Source organism: Rhinolophus ferrumequinum, chromosome 12, assembly GCF_004115265.2.
Source record: "Rhinolophus ferrumequinum isolate MPI-CBG mRhiFer1 chromosome 12, mRhiFer1_v1.p, whole genome shotgun sequence".
NCBI lineage: Eukaryota > Metazoa > Chordata > Mammalia > Chiroptera > Rhinolophidae > Rhinolophus > Rhinolophus ferrumequinum.
In genome coordinates, this window is record NC_046295.1 from 50,623,613 (window position 1) to 50,645,397 (window position 21,785).

At 38.1% G+C, this 21,785-nt stretch overlaps 1 protein-coding gene and 1 non-coding gene across 6 annotated transcripts in view; both read right to left on the reverse strand.

Moving 5' to 3' along the window:
• UBAP2 (ubiquitin associated protein 2) overlaps window positions 1-21,785 on the reverse strand; it is a 103,247-nt gene that overhangs the window by 12,305 nt on the left and 69,157 nt on the right. For all 5 annotated transcript variants that reach the window (XM_033121992.1, XM_033121994.1, XM_033121991.1 and 2 more), the window contains 8 exons: window positions 18,629-18,681; window positions 14,887-14,954; window positions 12,761-12,950; window positions 9,163-9,376; window positions 5,946-6,220; window positions 5,224-5,393; window positions 3,953-4,166; window positions 1,087-1,126 (listed from right to left, as the gene is read on the reverse strand). In XM_033121992.1, the coding sequence (XP_032977883.1) occupies window positions 1,087-1,126; window positions 3,953-4,166; window positions 5,224-5,393; window positions 5,946-6,220; window positions 9,163-9,376; window positions 12,761-12,950; window positions 14,887-14,954; window positions 18,629-18,681 (1,224 nt within the window). The remainder of the gene's footprint in view (window positions 1-1,086; window positions 1,127-3,952; window positions 4,167-5,223; window positions 5,394-5,945; window positions 6,221-9,162; window positions 9,377-12,760; window positions 12,951-14,886; window positions 14,955-18,628; window positions 18,682-21,785) is intronic.
• On the reverse strand, window positions 12,558-12,640 carry LOC117032562 (small nucleolar RNA SNORD121A). The gene has a single exon (XR_004424753.1). It is a non-coding gene; the product is annotated as a small nucleolar RNA SNORD121A (small nucleolar RNA).

Here is a 21,785-nt window from a genome sequence, read left to right on the forward strand (position 1 = left end):
CACTATGTTTTCCAGACATTTCATGTCTCCTCCTCTCATTTAAAATCTCCAAATAATCTAGTACACCTCTATGAGTTCTTAACCCCGTGTCAGGACAGAAGAAACTTGCCACCAGTTTGTGGAATAAGAACCTCCTCTGACATCCAACATTCTCAGCTACCAACGTATCTCCAAACAGCTCTGGCAACCCAACAATACCGAAACCAACTCTGGATAAATCACATGTCCTCTCAATTCCAAGTGAGGACCAGTCCTGGTCTGGTAAAATTCCATGTCTGCACTGCAAAAAGAAGGGTAAATAAAGTTTTTCTGGCTTCCATACCCAATATCCATTTGCCTCACTGAATGATCAACAAAAATCATCATAAACAATCACAGGTAAGTAGCCGAGAATGAAGGAAAGAACAACTAACAGGGAGCCACCTGCACTCTCTCCAGTGATCACTGAGTTGTACCAGAATTGCAGCGGGGGGATCCCCTCATTTTCTCCCAAGTGTTTACAATGAGCAGCACTTCCTAGCAATAGTCCATCAGAACCTGTAGGCAATAAGCATGTCTTCCTGAACTAGCATACCAATTTTTGCTTGAAAAGTCCTTCCCATTATTGGAGCAAGAGCTCTGGCCATCTTAGAACCTATACCTCTGAGCAATAAATCAATTTAAATCAATACTACACTCTGGATATAGTCTGGCTAGGGTAGAATGTGAGACTGTATCACCTCCTTCTTTCAGTGGCTATATTTCTAATAATACCACCAGCTACAACCTAGTCACGTGGGAATCTCTCGTTGAACTTCTAAACCCTGCCAAAGAAAGGGTGCCAACAATAGATCAGAAGAAGCTAGCAGGAAAAAGGACTACTTTTGAAGAATTAGTCCTCAACTTATTTTTCCCCCATCACACTTAGTTATGCTTTTGTTTTTATTTTTAAGGAGGGCGTAGCTCACAGTGGCCAATGCAGGGAATGAACCAGCAACCTTGGTGTTAATAGAAACACGCTCTAACCAACTGACCTATCCGGCTACTTATGTTTTATTTTGTTTTTTTATTTCTACCAACCATAACAAAGTTATCTTATACACTTACTGTCTATTGTCTGCTGACTTCGAACACCACCATGTCCATTCTATAAGGAAGAGAAAAGAAAGTAAGTAAACCCACAAAAATCAAATAACTCAGATCACTTTCTAGTAGGATTTATCCAAAAACATATGAAATCAAATTAATCAAGGAACACTGGCCTGTTTTATTTTTGTCTTTTCATAAAAGTAGAGGCAATACAACAAATTCTTAATAAATTCAAGGAGCTGACATTTTTGAAAATCAGAGTGGGTATTTAGGGAAGTAACAAAGACACAACCTAAGACCCAAATCACAGGAAGCAACGGAACAGTCCTAAAAATTATTAAGCAATACAAAGAACCGAAGAACTCTCATTACACTGAGCGCACCATAAACCTTTCTTGTCTCACGTATGTTCTGTCTCCTAAGAACCACTTATGCAGGAAAGAAAAAGTTTCCAAATTATAACAAAGATAACTTTCCTATAAGGAATACATTTTATATTAATAGCAAAATGGTTCTCAGACAAAAAGTGATGTTACTATGAAACATGGCTTTTCTGAAGTGGGTGGAGAAACAGTGGTTTGGGACATGGTGGCAGTGCCAAAAGGAGCAGAACACGAACAACTGATTTGAGTTAACCATAAGGTATTTCACTGGAACCAACTCAAAGGAAAACTTTTACTTCCACAGACTAAGCAGGAGAGACATGGCCTAGAGGGACTGATAATGAAGTCTACAAGGCTCAGACACGGTCCCCAGGAGGGAGAAAGAGACCGACATTTCCTTCTTACAAATGTCAACATGACTAACGGAAATGACAAACTTTACAGCCATTATCTCTACATTAACCCAAATCCAGTACAATTTCTGCATGAAATATAATTTACAACATGTTTTCTTCTTAAAACTATTTGAGATTATTTACAAGAAATGTAAACAATAAAACAGAACTGCTAGGGGAAAACAAAATGTAAGTTAAAAGGTTAAGATCAGGAAAAGGGAAAACAGCACACCTCACCAATATATAAAGATGCGTGGAAACCAATCAAAGTTCTACTTTTTTGCCTCTCTCTAAATGAGGGTCACTACTCACTGAACATATACACACGACATTGAGCGTATGCATCCTAAACAACACAAACCCTGACATACAAAGAAGTCTACTCAAAATTGCACCAACAGAAAAAAGGAACAGGAAACAGCAGCCATCAGACCTGAGTAATATTTCATTCCACCTTGAAAATCCTTTAAAAAACATAAACAATAGACAAACTAACACAACAGAGGAGTCACATTATTTGTGGCAAGAAAATTCAAAGGCAAAAGAAATGGTGGTAACAAAAGTATCAAATGGTCAGGAAAGACCAGAAATCTACAGGGGTTTTAGTCCAGCTAGCCAAGCAAGGAATGAGGCAGTGACATGTATGTGCAAGCAAAACAAGACATCAAGTTAGAGCTGGAATTGAGATGCCGTGAAGATGACAAAGATTTAAGCTTGGATTGCACACAGTCTGGCTGATGTTTTAGAAACTGCATAGAACAGCACTGTCCATGGGACCATTCTGCACAAATGGAAATATTCTGTATGTGCACGGTCCTATATTGTAGTCACTAACTATATCTGGATACTGAGCATTAAAATATGTTTAGTGTGTCTGAGGAACTAAACTTGTAATTATTTAATTTCAATCAACTACTACATGTGGCTAGTGGTTACCATATTGGAAAGCACAAGAAATAAGCTCCTTGTTAAAGATGACAGATCAAGAATATGTGTTTTTTAAAAAATATGTGAACCCAGAAAGACAAATATAGGTGAAAAAATGGTCACTGACTTACTGACCTCATAAAACCAAACCCTAAGCCAGTAGTAGGGAAAACCAGAAAACAAAGCAACTCAGTATTTCTCTATACCAGCTAACTTTGGAAGCGGTAGTGGAGCAAGGGCTAAATGTAGGGGGGTTTGTTGAAAGACTGCACAGAACCAGATCCCCTCCCTCCCACCATCTGCACAGCCCCCTCCCACCTTTTCCCAAGGCTCTAAAGTTATCAAGAAGGTAACACATGGACAGAGTACTGTAAAAAGGAAATGAATCATGTCAATGTAAACAAAACGAACATGCCAAGGGCACCCTCCTTTTTCCACTAGGTTCTTGTGACACTGTCAGGCAGGCATAGGCCCTACAGGGAAGAGACTGGAAGCACAGTCCCCGAAGAACCCCAGCAAGCTCAGCCCAAAGGGCCCAAGGGAACTGACAAAGGAGTTTCTCACCCCCAAAGAAATGACACACCCATGCTGTTCCCATCTACAACAACCTACACCGCCCACCCCAAGCCAAAGTCCTCAGTTAACCTTTTAATGTCATGTAGGCAGCCTGGAATCACCAGACATTTGAGGGAAACATCTAACATAAAATATGAAAAAGGGAGATTTGTTGAAAAAACACTCTAAAGTAGAGATGTGCAAATATCTCCTGCTTAGAAGGAAATTTAGAAAATGTATCCAAATTTCTGCTAGGCCAATTCAACTGTTTTTAATATTTTTATATTCCTATCTATTTTTTAAAGTAGCTCTTATTAGTAATGCTTAAACATCTTTGCCTTACAGGAAACTAAAATATTACAAAAAAGATTACAGTCTCCTCCTACCCTATCCAAACCACTATGAACAATTTGGGGTGTGTCCTCATACCAAACTTCTGGGGCCAGTCACACACGTCTGTGTACGGTGCATGAAATGCAGGTCTCAAACAAGATGTTCATTATTAGCAAATTCAACAAAAGTATAGCCAACTTCTAAAAGAAAAGTCTCACCCAAAAATCTTAATTTCCCCCACTACACACTGAGCTCCAAACAGGATAAGAAGCAAGCTGAAAGCCCACTCACCATGACAGTTCCTGGAGCTGCCTCTGATGGACTCACAGAGCTTTGGTATGCAATCCTGTTATGCACAGAACTCTGGTCATAGGATGAAGGCGTTGTTACTGGACTGGTGGAGCTCAGGGATGAGCTGGTCAGACTGGAAGAGGTAATGACTGAAGTTGTATAGGTGGAGTTCTGTACTGCACTGGTCCTTGGCAGAGAGGTATTCAAAGAATCACTACAAAGAATAAAATTAAACATAATTTTGTATTAGACATAAATTTGCATCACTTTTACATGGATGGCTTCATGAAGTAGAACTATTTCATCACTTTGTCATATTCTAAACTAAATAAACATGTCTATAACTATAAATTGATTACTACTTTAAATGCATTAACAATGCATTGAAGGTTCAAAGTAACCCCCCACCAAAAGAAAAAAGCTAGACCCACCTAATTTGATAGGCAGAGAGACAGCTTTAAGAATCTTTTAGGAATCCAGATGTCTGAGATCATCTTTAGAAAGGGAACCCAAGCAAATATCAGGACTTTGAACTCCGGAAAGTGGAAAATTAACTAATAAAATAAAATCTAAAATCTGGGCTTCTCTATAAAATATTCCACTGAAGGAAAGTAAGTGTTGGCAAGATGTGAAAAAAATTGCATCCCTCAGAGATTACTCATAAAATGTAAAATGCTGCAGCCACTGTGGAAAAAGTTTGATGCTTCCTCAAATGGTTAAATATAAAAGTTACCATATGACCCAGCAATCCAGAAGAACCAAAAGCACACAAAATCTGTAACTGAATGTTCATAGCAGCATGATTCATAATAGCCAAAAAGTAGGAACAATCCAAATGTCCATCAACTCACGAATGAATAAACAAAATGTGGTATTCTGCATAATAAAATATTATTTCAAACAAAATGCAAACATGATACAACATAGATGAACCTTAAAAACACTGTCAAGTGAAAGAAGGCAGACACAAAAGGCAACAAATTGTATGATTCTAGTTTTATGAAATGTCCAGAAGCAGCAAATCCAGAAACAGATTATTAGTTGCCGGGGATGAAGGCAGCAGGAAATTGGGAGTGACTGCTAACTGGCACAGGGTTTCTTTTTAGATAATGGAAGAAAAGTTCTCGAATTAGATACTGGGGATGGCTGCACAAACCTATTACCACAGGGAGTACTGTCTTCACCTGGTGATTTCTTAGGCTCTATTTTGTTTTACCTTGCAAACAAAACACTTAATTCAGTCAAAACTAGAGAAGTGGGAAGTTGTGTACCTTAAAGACTTAGAATACAAGCTGATGGGAATCTGGTTACTATTTTCACTGCTTGTAGCTGATCCAAATTCAGAGAGAGAAGATTCTGATCCAAATTCCAAGGCGCCAAACTGAACATTTAATCCTGTGACATCTGCTGAACCAGGCATTTCCACTGCAGAAGCTGGGATCTGAAAAAGCAAAGCCGCCATGTCAGGAACAGAGGTCAGGGATTCCAAGTCCCAGAGCCAAATGGCACTGGGTTCCCAGGGCACTGCTGGCAGGCCTGAGGAACACAAGGCGAAAAGGAAGGAAAAAGGAAGAGGGTTTTTTGAAATAGAGAAAAGAGCAAAAAAAAATTAAAAGCGAACAGGAGAACGGTCAGTGCTACTACCTGCTTCTCAGAGCAACATGGGAGAGGGGCACTGTGGTCCTGGAGGAGAGTGGGCCTTTGATGAAAGCATTACCTGGTCAAAGACCCACTCATCCTCTATCTAGGGGACACAGCTAAAGGCAAAAGACCAACCAATTCTTTGAGCCAGATCCTGTAGTTAGAATTAACAGTCTCTGTTCTCTCAGCATAAACCCATTCCTTCTGATACTAGCCCCGGCACTCGGAAACAGCCGATTCCTCATAAAGCAATAAGCTATTCACAGTTTCTCAGACTTGCTAACCCAACCCTTGAGCTAAATGTTAAAACACATCCACCTTTGGGACTGTAACTTCACGATGGAATACCCACCTTAGAACCTGGAGGTACCCGCCGCTTAGGGAGTTTGATGTGTTTCGGCTGTGGCTGGTGGGCAGACACAGGGGTGTTTTCAACAGTCAGGCTGGGAAGCTGCAGGAGTTTGTTCACAGTGGAGGTGCTGTCCCTGGGTGCTGACTCTCGGAGTTTTCCCTGGGAAGGGAAGGACTCCAACCCCGGAGGAAGAACAGGGACTGCCTGGGTCTGGTGCTGCTGTCGCTGGCTCAACTGACTAAGAACTGGGGACGGTTCAGGCTGAGATTTAAAGTCTATGAAATACGTAAAGAGGGGGTAAAAAAACAACAAAAAACAAGCAACAATCAATTATTTAGGCACACAGGTTAGAACTCCTCCTTCCACCATGCCTGGTAGTGAGGAGTTACAGTCACCACCAGTTTCTCCCAACCATCTCCTGGCTGAATCCCCTAAGTGCCCCTCGCATAATGTACAGTATATAATAAATGAACAAGGATTCCTGAATGGGTTTGTAGCAAATTTCTTAAGCAGAGAGAAGATTCAGTTTCTTCTAAAGCACGTGGGTAGGGAGTGGGTAAGGATAGCATGGAGTTGCTACACACAGCTGGCCTTTAGTTAACAAAGAATTACATTTTTGTTGCTTTATGGATTGTCTGCTACTTTCGAAAATTATTTTATTAATTTTTTCACTAAGTAACATGTAATACTGCAAAATCCAAAAGTACAAAAATGTGTATGATGACTACCAATCACCCTTCCACCTCGTCCCGATTCACTTCACAAACACTATACCCAGTTTCTTGTATCTCCAGATATGATACATATGAAGATACACACATACACACACAATATACATATATATATAAAATACCATATATATATATACCATATATATATATATATATATATATACACATATATAAAATCTTGCTTCCTTACAAGCCATTTACGTTTCCACATTAATGTGTGAAGAGCTATTTCATTTTTATGGCCACATAGAAATCCAGTGTACATAGGTATCTTTTATTCAAATTACTACTAAATTAATGGACTTTCAGGTCTTCCATCCAATCTCTTGCTGTGAAAAACAATGCTGCAATGACTGCCTCTTTATGTAAGACGTTTTGCTTAAATGCAGTATACCTGCAGAATCAGTTGCTCAGTCAAAGAACTATATTTTAAATTTTGCAAACACTTAAAAATTCCTATCCACAGACAGAACAAATTTTGTTTTTAAAGATTTTTATTGAGGAAGGGGAACAGGACTTTATTGGGGAACAGTGTGTTTTTTCCCATGACCTATCAGCTCCAAATGAAGTTGTTGTCCTTTCAATCTTAGTTGTGGAGGGTGCAACTCAGCTCCAAGTCCAGTTGCCAATTTTTCAATCTAGTTGTGGGGAGGGGGGAGCCCAGCCCACCATCCCATGTGGGAGTTGAACCGGCAACCTTGTTGTTGAGAGCTCCCGCTCTAACCAATTGAGCTATCCAGCTGCCCAACAAATGCTTTTTAACATACTGTAATACCACACTTTTATCCTTCCTAGTTTAATTGTTGGAAAATGATATAAAAGATGCAAAATAAAATGATCAAGGTTCAGTTAAGCATAATTTGTATAACTAAGTATTCTTTGCTGATGAACTTGACATGTCCATACCTCTTCGACCATTTTTCTACTTTGTTATTGGTCTCCTTTGATTACTCTTTTTATAATAAGGAAGTTAGCCCTTTGTCTATGATATGATTTTCAAGGATTTTTTTAGTTTGTCTCTTTTGATTTGGTTATGGTGTTTCCTGTCGTATCTAGAAAGGTCTACCTCACACAGAGTATATATCAAAATCTTCCTGTGGTTTTCTCTATTATTGTTCTAGATTCACTATTTATGTTGAAGTATTTGACCCATTTGGCACTTCAGTGTAGAGCTGGTTTTAGGGATACAACTTAATTTTCTAGCCAGATATCCAATAGCAATAAATACCTTTTCACCACTGGTTTCAAATGCTACCTCTATAGATATTTTTCTGCAAAGGGCCAGACAGTAAATATTTCAGGCTTTGAAGACCATCTGTTAGAAACCATTCAAATCTGCCTTCGAAGACTAAAAGTAGTTATAGACAATATGTAAATGGCTGTGGCTGTGTTCTAATAAAACTGTGTTTACAAAACAGGTGGCAGATCCAATTGAAGGTTTGCCAACCTATGACTTAGTATCACTATTTCCATCTTAGATGAATCTATTTTTGGATTTAATATTAGAGGCATCTACGAAAAAGACAGGCTTTGTAAAGAATATGGAAATAGTATGCTCAAATCTAAAAATTTATCATCACTCAGTAAGTGTGCAGGGAAAAGTTAACACAGGAAGCCTACAGCTGCTATCAGAAATGCTGGCTTGCAAGACTGGCTCTTGGCTGGTATGTTCTAGGAAAGAGATGCCAATACTCTAACCGATAAAAGTGGTAAAAGGGACTCTCTGCCTTCAATGTTTGTCCAACATGGTTTATGTTGAACACTGGCTTTCCTTCTGGGAATGTGAAACATTAGCATTATGTAGGCACAGGGTGCCTACATAACCAACCCCCCAGTAAAAATCTTGGGCATTGAGTCTCTAATGAATTATCTTGGTAGACATCACTTCAAACCTGGGAACAGTTTCAGATACTTCCATAACAGTAAGCCATTTCATTCAGCAAAGAAATTCCTTAATACAATGTGACATGTGTGTTGGTGGGAAATGGTGGTTTAATGTCACAAAGTCTATGGAAGTATAGTTTAGAAAACATCCAACTTACACGTGGTGTCTTTAAATTCTAAACTACAGATGGTAAGGCTGGACCAAATAATGGTGGATACATGCAAACGTTAGAACAAGAAAGCAAAGCAGGGAGTGTGATTTAAAATGTTGTCTACATTCCACCTTCTGTCACCACCCTATTCTAATACAGCTCAGGAAATTGTCTAGACATTTCCTCAAAGTGTTGTTTCTTTATGCCTTTACCATGCTTTCGTACATCTCTTCAAGGTATGTACTACTGCTAACAACAGTAACAACCAATAAGTGCAGTTGTTTATATAATACAAAGCTGACCAGTTTAATTCAGAAACTCTGCAATGTTCTGCTTAAAAAAAAAAAAATCTCTGGACAAATTCCACATTACTGTTCACAAATTAACATGCTCTGCTAATGTCTTGCAAGTCCCACTAGGGGCAAACCACCAAAGAAAATGTATACTTACCAAAATGGCTAAGGACTGAGGACTGGGTAGCTGAGGGCTTGAGGTCCCAAGAAGAAGTGGTTGTGGGGGGACTCGTACTATTCTGCTGTGAACTTGGGGTGGTGGTAAACTGGCCCAAACTCGGAGTTTTCAACTGGTCCAAAATCTGGGAACTGGTGATGTTTGCCATTTTTGACGGTGCAAGCTCTCCAAATCCTGAACCGAGGACGGATGACTTTAAAGGTAAAGAAAACAGAAACCCTCAGAAATATAGAATTTCTAACCCAGGCTTTAAAACATACCAAGTATTTTCAAAGGATTTTAAAAACTATAACCTAGAGCAAGAATCTGAATTAGTAAGACTCACATGAATAAATACTACAGGAAATATTACTACACAACATGATCTCACTAAATAAATCCAGCAATACTTCCTGATTCTGATATAAGAGATTAAAGAGAAGGGAAATATTTTCTCTGGATTTTTAGAAACTGATTTTTTCAAAAAGTGGTGCCACAAATTCACAAACAAAATACTACTTTTTTTTTTTAACTAAGGAGGAATACCGTGAATTAAATGACAAAGATAAGCTTACAAAACAAAAATAGTTTTTCTTAATGTGTGGAACAGTAATCATCTTTAACGATTAGAACAGGTTTGATCACAAAAAAGATCAGCCATGAGGTCAGCTTGCAAGACCAAAAGCAGGTCACAGCACTTCCTTAAAAAAGTTAGTATTCCAAAATCAGACACTGAATTACATAGAAGGTATTTGTGTATTGAGCAGATACCGTGGACACTGGTGTGTTTATTTCAACTATTAGGTTGGTGCAAATGTAATTGCTGTTTTTGGAATTATTTTTAACCTTTTAAACCTCAATTACTTTTGTACTGACCTAATAATTTAGATGATTAAAAACACCAAGTACAGGGGCCAGCCCAGTGGCTCAGGCGGTTAGAGCTCCATGCTCCTAACTCCGAAGGCTGCCAGTTCGATTCCCACATGGGCCAGTGGGCTCTCAACCACAAGGTTGTCAGTTCAATTGCTTGAGTCCCACAAGGGATGGTGCGCTCCGCCCCCTGCAACTAAGATTGAACGCGGCACCTTGAGCTGAGCTGCCGCTGAGCTCCCAAATAGCTCAGTTGGTTGAAGCGCATCCTCTCAACCACAAGGTTGCCAGTTCGATTCCTCGACTCCCGCAAGGGATGGTGGGCTGCGCCCCCTGCAACTAGTAATGGCAACTGGACCTGGAGCTGAGCTGCGCCCTCCACAACTAGGACTGAAAGGACAACAACTTGAAGTTGAATGGCACCCTCCACAACTAAGATTGAAAGGATAACAACTTGACTTGGGAAAAATGTCCTGGAAGTACACACTGTTCCCCAATAAAGTCCTGTTTCCCTTCCCCAATAAAATCTTTAAAAAAAAACAACACTAAATACATTCTGTAAGTATACAAAAGATACAAAAGACAATGTTACACCTCCCCATCTATCCCTGTCAGGTCAGATGTCAAGATCTCAGGAGAATGAAAGCCTATGACTAGAGAACATAGAAGTCGACCATTATCGAGATCATTCAGTTTCTGAAAAGACAAACAAGTTCTTTGTCAAAAATAACTTTCAAAACCACCTAAAAGGTCAAAAACAGAAATGAGTTGCAGTCTCTCAAGAGCCCAGATCTAGAAGTTGAAATAATTATTTCTGTTATCAATATCCAAAGGCAGGGAGTAGTACGCTAGCTGTTCTGAGGAAATCCTAATTTCCCAATAGGAGCAAAACTTTCGATTGTGGGCAGTTACAGCACATCAATCACAGAATCCACTATGAGAACAGCCATGCTAACATTACTTATCGCTACTCCAGATCCTTGGCTAATGCTGCCCACTCCACCTCTCTTTCGTGCCACAAACCCAGCTGAAGCCCACCTGTTCAATGAAGGCTTCTCGGATGGTGCTTCTCCTCCCCATCTTTTTCCTATCTAATTATCTCTATCCTGCATCAGCTAATTTTATCAAGTGTACTTTTTATGTGCTTTACAACACAATAAAACCACTGAGTCAACAATTAGCGCCTTGCTTCAGGTAACACTCAGCATAGGATTTCTCCATTCTACTTCCACATTTCAATCAACTCTAAAAATGTGTGTATTGGTATACATGTGTATATCCATGCACATATACACAAATACACACTAGTGCCCAATTCCCAGTCCCAAAAAGTCTGACTCTGGCATTGTACCATCATCATCACCACCACTGTTGTTATTTACTGAAGTTTCCCACTCATTATAAAAGTACAACAGGGTTGAGAACCATTGCTCTCATACACTAAACAATTCTTACTCTAGTTTCACAAGGTGTTGTTCATGACAAAAAGCAACACACCTGAAGGTCACTGTAAAAAATACTCATGTCCTACCTATGCTCTCGGTGGCCTGGCTAAGATTCGAGCAAATCAGCAAAGACAGGACGTCAGTGTACCAGTAGCAGAGGGAAAGGCAGAGGAGAAAGCGCATGATGGCTCAACCAAAACTGAGTGGTATTATTAGGCCCTCTCAAAACAGCAAGAGCACCATGCCATGGGCTGTCCCATTTCAAGCACTGACACCCTGTCATCATTGACACTAAAAATTCCAACTTCCCAAGTCAGTTACACTCGACATGATGTGACTCTGCAGAGTAGAAGACAGCAATGAAAAGTTTGTATATTCAATTCTCCATTTTACTGGGGTATAGCAAATGATTTTCAGTCAGTTAGCGGGGAGATAACATCATATTCATAAAAAATTCTGTGTTACCTGATTTCAGGTAAAACGTGGCAAAAATGAACCATGAATTACCATGAATGAAAGCAGTGGATCTATGTTTATAGTCCTTCCAAACTCCCCTCTGCCAACTCACAACTGTTAGTCAGGGACTTCACTTCCCATGCTGCAGCTATGTTTTTTCACATTCTATGATCTAAAGCTTCTACTCCCATCAGCCTATTTTCTCATCCTTCACTAACAATTCCTGAATTTCTTTCTGATGGGAGCTTAATTCCCCTGGGAAGTCAGAGTCCTATATGCAGCAACAGACGACAGTTTCCATGAACACATCCATATTGTAAAGGTCTCTACTACAGTGTGGCATTTTAAGAAAAAGTACCCTAAGTTTATGGAATAAAAAACCAAAAATATGAAAAATATAAGCACGTAGGTAGACTTGGAAAGAACTGGTTTTGCATGATTTTAGCAAGTGAATATTGACAAACATTTGCATTTAAGTAAACTGGAAAACAAATGAAAATTTTCACGTTTTAAGTATAGAGACAGACTTTGAAATAAAACCCAAGAAAAAATTATTAAGAAAGATGCCTTAGTGATTATGACTGAAAATATTTCAACTAATCATAAAGAAATATTTTTATCTTTGTCCAGAAAACTCAGAGTAGTTGAATTCCACACAGAATCATCAGATATGTGCTTGGAAATGAACACATCATTGTTTTCTGGACTGAGATCTACTGTAGAAATTTTTATATTTAGAAAACAATGATAAGGCATGTGTCACTCTAGAATACATTTGCTCGTGGGCACATTCCTTACAATCTCAGACTGAAATAAAAGGGAGTTACCAGACTCTGAGGAGAATAGGAGTTGACAGCAGTGGAGCTGCCAGTCCCTGGTGCCATCTGATTGTTGTGCTGAGAATTTGTGAAGACAAGGGCTTGGCCAAAGCCCTGCTGTTGGGAAGTTTCAAAGGAGTTGACTTCTGAGGCTTGATTGGGAGCAACAGGCTTCTGGAGCAAGGCTACCAGATCAATGCTAAGCAGACAAAAAGCAAATAAGGAACGAGTCATGAACAAATCTTACCAACAAATGAATTTAAGAAGTGAATCAATATAAAGTAAGCTCATGCTAAAAATTATTTAAGTGAGGAAAACCTGTGGAAACTGGAGTTTAAGGGAGCTAAAAGGAGGGCATCAATTGCCAAAAAAAAAAAAAAAAAAAAAAACATATGAAGCCACAGAGACTGAAGCAGGACTTTGCAGAAAAGAAAAACAAAAAGGAACATTGAGATTATTTCCACAGAAATGGCACAAAGACAACTGATTTGAAAATCTAGAGCAAGTCAGTCAACAATTTTCTGAAGTTTAACTCATTTCTTTTAGAATATTTTGCCCCTCTTATTACTTGGAACCAGTGTCGCAAACTTTCCTAAAGGAGAGTGAACCCTATTTTTGGGGAATGAGGACCACAGCCATCGTAGACCATTCAAGCAGTTTCACATTTATCATAAATGTTCCTATAAGTTCTGCATTCTATCGAATAATACATTTAGGTTTGTATAAATCTCAAATAATTTTTTTCTTAAATATTCAGGAAAGAATGCACAATATATTAACAAATACTCTGTTAACAATGACTCTTGTAATGCCCCCAGAAATACAGATACTGCAATTTGAGAGCCGTGGTCTAAAAACCTGAAAGCATGAGGAAGAAATGATCTTCCAGACACATATACTACCTGACATGTGAGTGAGCTCTAACTCTTCTCCACAGGACCTGCAGGGGGCACAGAATTACCTGCCATGGGAATTCGCTCCACTAAACCCTTTCAAAGGCCAGTTCCCAATCACTTCTCCTAAATGAAACTTTCACCACACCAGTGAGGCAGAGTCTGAGAGGTGAAATAATTCAAGACTCATTCCTGATTGGGAGCAAACTTCCTGGGCCTGAGTTCCTCTCCCTATGTACTACACTCTCACTTTCCCATAACCAGGTTGAAGTCCCAGACTAGTATTTTGGATTCCAAGGTAATGTTCTAGCTCATGATATCCTAACTTCGGCGCTACAAATCCAGGGTACTTATATTATATATGACCCATCACCCAAAATTGCATTACTGCAAAATACAGAGCAAGTTCTATTCCAAAAGACTGATAAGATATATGCATGAAACATTCTACAGCACTGTCTTCTAAAAAATAACCACGAGTCCACTTATTTTTTTAATGAAAATGATCCTATCAAATTCATTGAAAAATAACTACAAGAAGTTATATCCATTTAACAAGAAATTCTGAGCAATTCACAAAACAACATATTGCAAGACATAACCTTTGATTGTTTTTATTTCTCTATAACAAAGTCTAATAACCATCTCATTTAGCATGAGAATAAGCATGTTAGGTTCAATTCCCAGGTATCATATATATCAAGGCTTTCATCCTCCTAGATCACTGCATTTTGAAACCATAATTAAAAGTTTTTAGAGTTACTTTGAAAACTAGGATGTAAATAAATGGTTTTCAATAATTCAGTTCTGTACACATTCTAACATTTCTATTACCCTAAAAGCTCCTTCTCTGTAATCTATGAGATTACTAGATTACTAGATTAAAACTGGGAGAAACCACACAAAATGAGAAGTTTGTATTAACCTGAAAAGATCTAAATAAATGGTGTTATATGAAGTAAAAAAGAACCATTAAATAGGTTTAACATACTCTCTGCCACAAATTTCAAACATAATTGCTATTTTAAATCATCAGTGGATACAACCAATTAGGAAATGATGGATGTTCTTTCTGCTCACCAGGAAGTTGAGGGATAAAGTCTTGTACAGAAAGGGAAAAAACAGAAAGAGATTCAAGAAAAAGGAAAAAATAAAAAGAGACCCAAGAACCAAAACAATGCTCCTGGGGCAAGAAATTTCAATTGTGCTTTTGAATAACAAACAGTGGCAAAAAGTGTTTACCTCTGCCCAGGTGTGACATGATTCTCTGGTGGTACAGATGAGGCAGTGAAGACCTTTGTTTCAGAAAGCTGTATGAAAGGGATGAGAAAATATTTTTAAAAATGTAAAATCAAAAACATATCAAATTCCTGACAATTTTTACTCATTGTACTCTCATTATAGTTCACCTAAAAGATGGTCTAAAGCAGGGGTGTCCAAACTGCGGCCCACGGGCCAACTGCGGTCCACAATCCATTTTTAATTGGCCCGCAACAAATTCCAAAAATATATTTAGTTTACTTAAACAAACCAGGTGAGGCAATACGTACTTCACCTCGAGTGAGTGGCCCGGCTGTTTGTGTATTTTACCGCATATGGCCCTTGGCGAAAAACGTTGAAAAAAGTTTGGACACCCCTGGTCTAAAGGGAAGGAAATATACAAGTGACTATGACAAATAATTTTCTGAAGCTGAAGGTAATTTAAGATTGATATGCCCACAATAAGGATTTCATACCAGGGAACAACACAGTGAAGTAGTCAGACCAGGGTTCAAGCCCCAGGCTCACCTCTGTTTGCTGTTACACACAGTGAGAATACCAATGAAACCACTACCAACGTCTCCACAACACGCCAACAAAAAAAAAAAAAAAAAAGGGAAGTTTGAAAAGGCAAAATAATTGACGTTTTCTTTCCCCAAAGACAGATGGTTTTAGTACTTTGTTTATTAGCAATCTCTTACTAGCTATTTCCTTTTTTATTAAATTAGAAGTTTCCTTGCTGTTTTTATAAAAATAATTTTATTGAGGTATAACACATTACAATAAAGTGCAAATATGCAACCTGAATAATTGAGGTCTGTCATATGTGCACTCCCGTGAAACCATCTACCAAATCAAAAGAGTGTGAACATACCTATTACCCCAAAAGTTTGCTCCTGTCCTCAGGTAATCAATCAATCCCTCCTACCACTCTCCTTCCTCCCCAGGCAACAATGAATGTACTTGCTGTCACTATAGATTAGGTTGTATTTTGTAGAATTTTAAGTGGAATTTTTAAAATGTCCCCCTTTTTGCTTCTTTCAACTCAATTATTCTGAGATATATGCATATTGTTTTAATGCACTTTTAAGGCACACAGGATAAAAAATTTTTAATCTCAATTGATATTATTGAGGGGGAAAAATGTAAAAAGGCCTCTTTTCACGTTTTCAAAGTGGGGCAAGGGCTTTTTAAAGGCTGATAAATGTTGATCTAATTAAGATACTGTTAAAAAAAAACTAACAAAAATGTTATTCAAAGACTGCTTTAATTCTTATCAGTTCTAAACATCTCAGAACTCTGACACACTGTATAAACTCAGACTTCCTCAGACCATTAATATTCAGGCAGAAGCAGGGCAGACAGTAGGTGTTCAATTTCTGTAAAAACAAAAAGTGCTGAATTGATTACTATTTCAACAAGAAGGGCTTAATGGAGGCCAAGCTGGTGGCTCAGGCGGTTGGAGCTCCATGCTCCTAACCCCAAAGGCTGCCGGTTTGATTCCCAAATGGGCCAGTGGGCTCCCAACCACAAGGTTGCCGGTTCAATTCTTTGACTCCCTCAAGGGATGGTGGGCTACGCCCCCTGCAACGAACAACAGCAACTGGACCTGGAGCTGAGCTGCGCACTCCACAACTAAGATTGAAAGAACTTGACTTGGAAAAGTCCTGGAAGTACACACTGTTCCCCAATAAAGTCCTGTTCCCCTTCCCCAATAAAATCTTTTTTTAAAACAAAAGGCTTAATGCTGAACCCTATTCCAAGGTAGTAGCTTAAGAGTCCAAAAGAATCCATTTTTGCCTTAAAGAATCTTACAAATTAAATAGTTAAGACAAAGAGAGAAGCAATAAAGGAGTAATCTTTTTCTTCAATGAAAATCAATGATAGGGTAGCTCTAAAGCCTTCAAAACATACGTTCAAGGAAAATAAGAACCACATTAATCACTGACATCTAATCTAACTGGTACAATACAGAAAATCGGATTGTTTCCTTCTATTTTGAAAAAAAGGTGAGGGGAAGGCAAAGGTGAAGTTATTGTTCTAAGCTCTAGAAGGAATTTAGGATTTGCTTTTTAGATTACTCACCTTTCAATCACCATTAATTTGTATCATCTCAAAAAATTTTTAGATTTTTTTTGATAACTTCTAAGACGGCCAAATTCTCTACGCTATTTTCAGTAATTATAAATTACATTACGATACAATATGGTCTATACAGCAGAAAATTAATATCTCTATATGTGTGTACATTTGAACTGCTTGTTAGCTGACTTTCATCATAAGACATCATCTGACCCACAGAAAAATGCAGTGAGTCAGGCAGGACAAGAGATTATGATATTCATTGTATAAATGAAAACAGGAGGCTCAGAAAGGAAAGGTGCCCTCATCCAATGTCAAGAGGTCAACCCAGCTAGAATTTGAATACACTCATTTTTCCTTCTGACTCTCTGCTGATTTTCTACCCTGCCTATGACCCAGACAACAGGCAAAGAGATGTAAAGCTTTTAAGGCCTACGAACATCTTTTTCTCCCAACAAACTCTTAGCAAAACTTGTAGTAATACAAAACCTTTAGAAGTGCTCACAGGCTGCTCACTCTCCCTTCCTCTTATCACTGGTACCCATCCCTCCACTGATTCAAATAACCACCCGTCTAGTCCAGCCTCCTCAGATTACAGGTAGTAGCAGCCCAGTGACATCATACCCCAAGGACTTATGGTTAGTATGTGGCAGAAATGAAAATATACCCTAAATTCCTTAAATCCCAATCAGATGAGCATATCTATTGTCCTTCCTCATACCCAACCCAGCTCACTTCCTAACAAGCTAGATATAATACTGCTAAAAAAGAAAGGAAGCATAAGTGCAGTTTGGTTTTTTGTTGTTTTTTTAAAATACTTTTAGATATAAAATGGGACATAGCGGGAAAATAATCTCAAAATCTGGGTCAATTTATGTGATTTTGAAGGTTAATACTTGTAACTCCTTTATTTTCTCCTTCCCAATGTCTGCTGTAACTATCATGTACATACATCTGGTTCTGAACCTTCAGAGTCAAACAGAAAAATGGTACAAAACATTCAGTATTAATGATATAAAATAGCGCTGGTTCAGTTACTTTTTCTTTTTCAAATTAAATATTTTTATCAAAGAACAGCTTATGCTGAACCCAGGACTTATTTAAGGTCAACACTACCCAGAAGCTAGTGTAGTACACTTAAAAATGTCTGGAATAAATGAGCCAGTATTTATTCAAAAAAAGAGCCAGTCTAGATGAAAGAGGAAGAAGTTGGGCCTAGAACCAGAATGACTTATCCAGGTTAATTTCAACTGTGACCCAAAACAAAGACTCTCCCCTTTAATAAAAATGTTATAAAGAATAATTAATAGTTTACAGGCCAGGGCAAAAGTATCAGTTGGTTATCAGGCCAAACAAAACAAACAAACTACAAAATTTTTTCAGTCCTATTTAACACCTGGTAATTTTTAAGTGGCCACTTTGAAACCAAGTTTCTTAAAAATCTAAAAACACCAACTTCCTTCTGAGAAGCATCTGCTTTTAAAAGAAATAAAAAACAAAACAAAACAAAAAACCATGGTAATCACAGATGTCTGAAAAGGAGCCAAGAACAACCATAAGATATCTCAGGCTTTATTCGAAATATGCATGCCCCTACCAGAAACCAAAGAAAGATGGGTCTGATCTGATACTAAACACTTACATCTTCAGTCCAGTCTTCTGTTGTCCACTCTTCCACAGAATTCTTCCAGGCTCCTGTTGAGAAACAATCAAGCTTACACCACAAAGTCAAATGCCACCTGATTCCAAATGATTCCCTATTGTATGCTGCACAAGATGTATCATGTATCTCATTAGCAATTTAGTTTATCATCCAAGAAATATGAGGTTCTTAATCTATTCTCAATAAAATTCATCAGGTTTTCAAATGCAACTTGGCTAGGTACTAGCCACATAAACTCAAAGCAACATGTCAAATTAATTCTGCTTCAGTGTAGATCTTATCTAGGCAATTCTGCCATGTGTAAGATAGGATGGGCACAGCACAAACATATACATTAATTAAACAATGAGATCATTCCTTATATAAAAAATTTAAAACAGAACAGAATTCAATAAAGGCAGGTCTGCCTTGGACCTTTTCGGGTGGATTACTGAATTACCAAATTTAGAGAAGTGTCCTTTTTTTTATTAGATATTAGCTCCACTGGACAGTTTTATAATAGGTCTCCAGCAAAGCTGAACATTAGTCCTGCTCATATAAAGGTTGGTGCTATAATTCCTCATGAGCAGGTACAGAGGATATGCTCAAACAGTTCTTAGAGAACAATCATCCATAAAACAAGGCTTTAAAGAAAAGTATTGGTGTTCAAAAATGCTGACTTTAGTACTTCGAGATTCTGTATAAATATAGGCCCACTAGTTTAAAGCATACAGGCAAATACATACCTACGAAAAGTGATTTTAAAAGAAAATACACCAAAACATTAACTATAACAACCCCCAGGAAGCAGGATTGTGAATATTTTCAGTTCCTTCAATGGGAAGAAATGAGTTGAACTTCTGAGCTACAATGAGGTTCGTCTGTGGAAAAGAGAAAGGGGAGAGCAGGAGGGGCACACTCCTAAGGAAAAGGCAGGTGACCAGATCTAATTTTCTTGGAATCATGTCAATAACCTAAAAACCAAGCACCTCATAAATAAATGGGTAGTATTATGTAGGAAAAAAGTCCTTGATAGAATGCTTTCAATAGGATGTCCCTAATTTAGGATCGGTTGTGGCAAACAAATGTAGATTCCATGGGTTTATGGAGCATGGCTCCCTGTAAAGTATCACCTAAGATATGACATTATATGGGTATAAAAGGGAGACATTTCAAACCTGAAACATGCCGTGTGAAAAACCTACGCACATTACTCAGACAGCTCGTCTATTATTGTGGATCACAGGGCATATACATTACAGGAAGGAAGAACGTGCGCAGATGCACTCCCTGCTCTTGTGTGCCTTTTGTTACATGTATCCTTTAGCTCTAACGACACATGCAAGTGGACTTGGGCAGTTCAAACCCACGTTGTTCTATGGTCAACGGCATTTTTAACTCATGGTTGGGATTCTATGTAAGTGGAGGGCCACTTTAAGTTATACAGGGATTTTCCTCTGTGCAGGTGGTCAGCACCACTAATCTTTGTGTTGTTCAAGGGTCCACTGTAATAGTTGACAGAGAAAGACTTGATAGAGAAAGATTTCAATATCTGAACCGGCAATCTGATCCTCCGTATTGTCTCACTCGCCCTATCTTTAAATGGTTTCCATAGTTTCTCCAGAAATGGCATAAAGCAAATATGAGTTTATGTACATAGACTTATTAACATCTCTTTGAATTAACATATTTTCTTTAACAAAAGTAGAGAGAATAGTTTAAGAGAAAAAACACAACGTGCAATTAGTTAGTCCCTGTTAGAAATCAGTACTGGAACCTTGTTCTCTAGACCTCTGCACAGGCCTCTTAGCACACTGCACATGAAGCTAAATAAATCTAAGGCAAGCCGTCCACCCACCTTCCACTCTTATCTTCCTTCTGCAATGACTTTAAGTACTAATACGTAACATAATCTCTGGTTTTTCAATGTATTTCCTTCCAGACTTTTCTCTAAGCACGTGTATAGGTTTAAAAGTTCACAACTAGACTAAACTCAAAGTTTAGTGTTCTTGGTGACACCTCCATCCAACCTACCTACCCTACGCTCATGTTGTCAAATTCATCATGGGAGACAGTATTCTAATTTAAAGATTAACAAATTCTAAAAAAAGCAGGTTTGAACTAAGCAGTTTTAGAAACATTCTAATCAAGAAACAGGACAATTTCTTGCCTCAAAAATCATTCCTAAAACTTTTACTTTCAAGGCATCTAAAATAATAATAGGAAACCATTTATAGTGGAATTTTCCTTAGGACCAACCTCTTCCTCGGTCATCAACCAACCAATACTGGGTTAAAAATCTACACGTTAAGCATGATGCTAAGTACTGAAGTCATATCTCATTGGAAAGCCAAATAAAAGTCTTGTGAGGGATAAATTACATGAATGATAAATTACATGAAGCTGATTAATACACAGGAAATTTAGAGGACAAAGAAATCAAAGCTAGAAAGTAAGAAAAAGCTTATGGGGTTAGATGAAGCACAGCAAAAACTTTGAAGGCTGGAAAAACAGCTAAATAGACAGATATATACAGAAGGGATATTCCAGGGGAAAGAAACAATGATGAGGCATTACAAAAACCTATACATAAAAAATTAAAAGCATACTAAAGTTTAAAACACTTTCTTTTCCAAAAATTTTAAGTTGTGGTAAAATACTTGTAACATAAAATTTACTATATTAATCATTTTTTAAGTGCACAATTCAATGGCATTAAGTTAAACCATACTTTCTTATACATGATATATAAAGAGACTGGCCTACCACTTAGAAAAGTATTATGAAAACAATTAAAACACAAACTTAGACACAGAATTGCAGAATTGGGCAGGCAGAAGACTATAAATACGTGTGTGCGTAGTTGTAAGAATGTAACAAGTGCAACACGGTAAAGTGGTGTATGGTAGGCAATAGAGGAGAAAGCCACATGTCAGAAGCCAGGACCAAGTTGTTGCAGTAACCCACCCTAATAATAGACTGTAACAAACACCAGACCTTAGATAGAAGAATGCAGGGTCAGGTCCTAATCCTAGTTCGGAATATTAGAATTTTACAGTAAGAGCTTGGTCCCCATTATAGGCCCACAAACCTATATACCTCAAACATATATGAAAACTTCAATGACATTGATTTTCAGTTTAAAACAATCAATTTG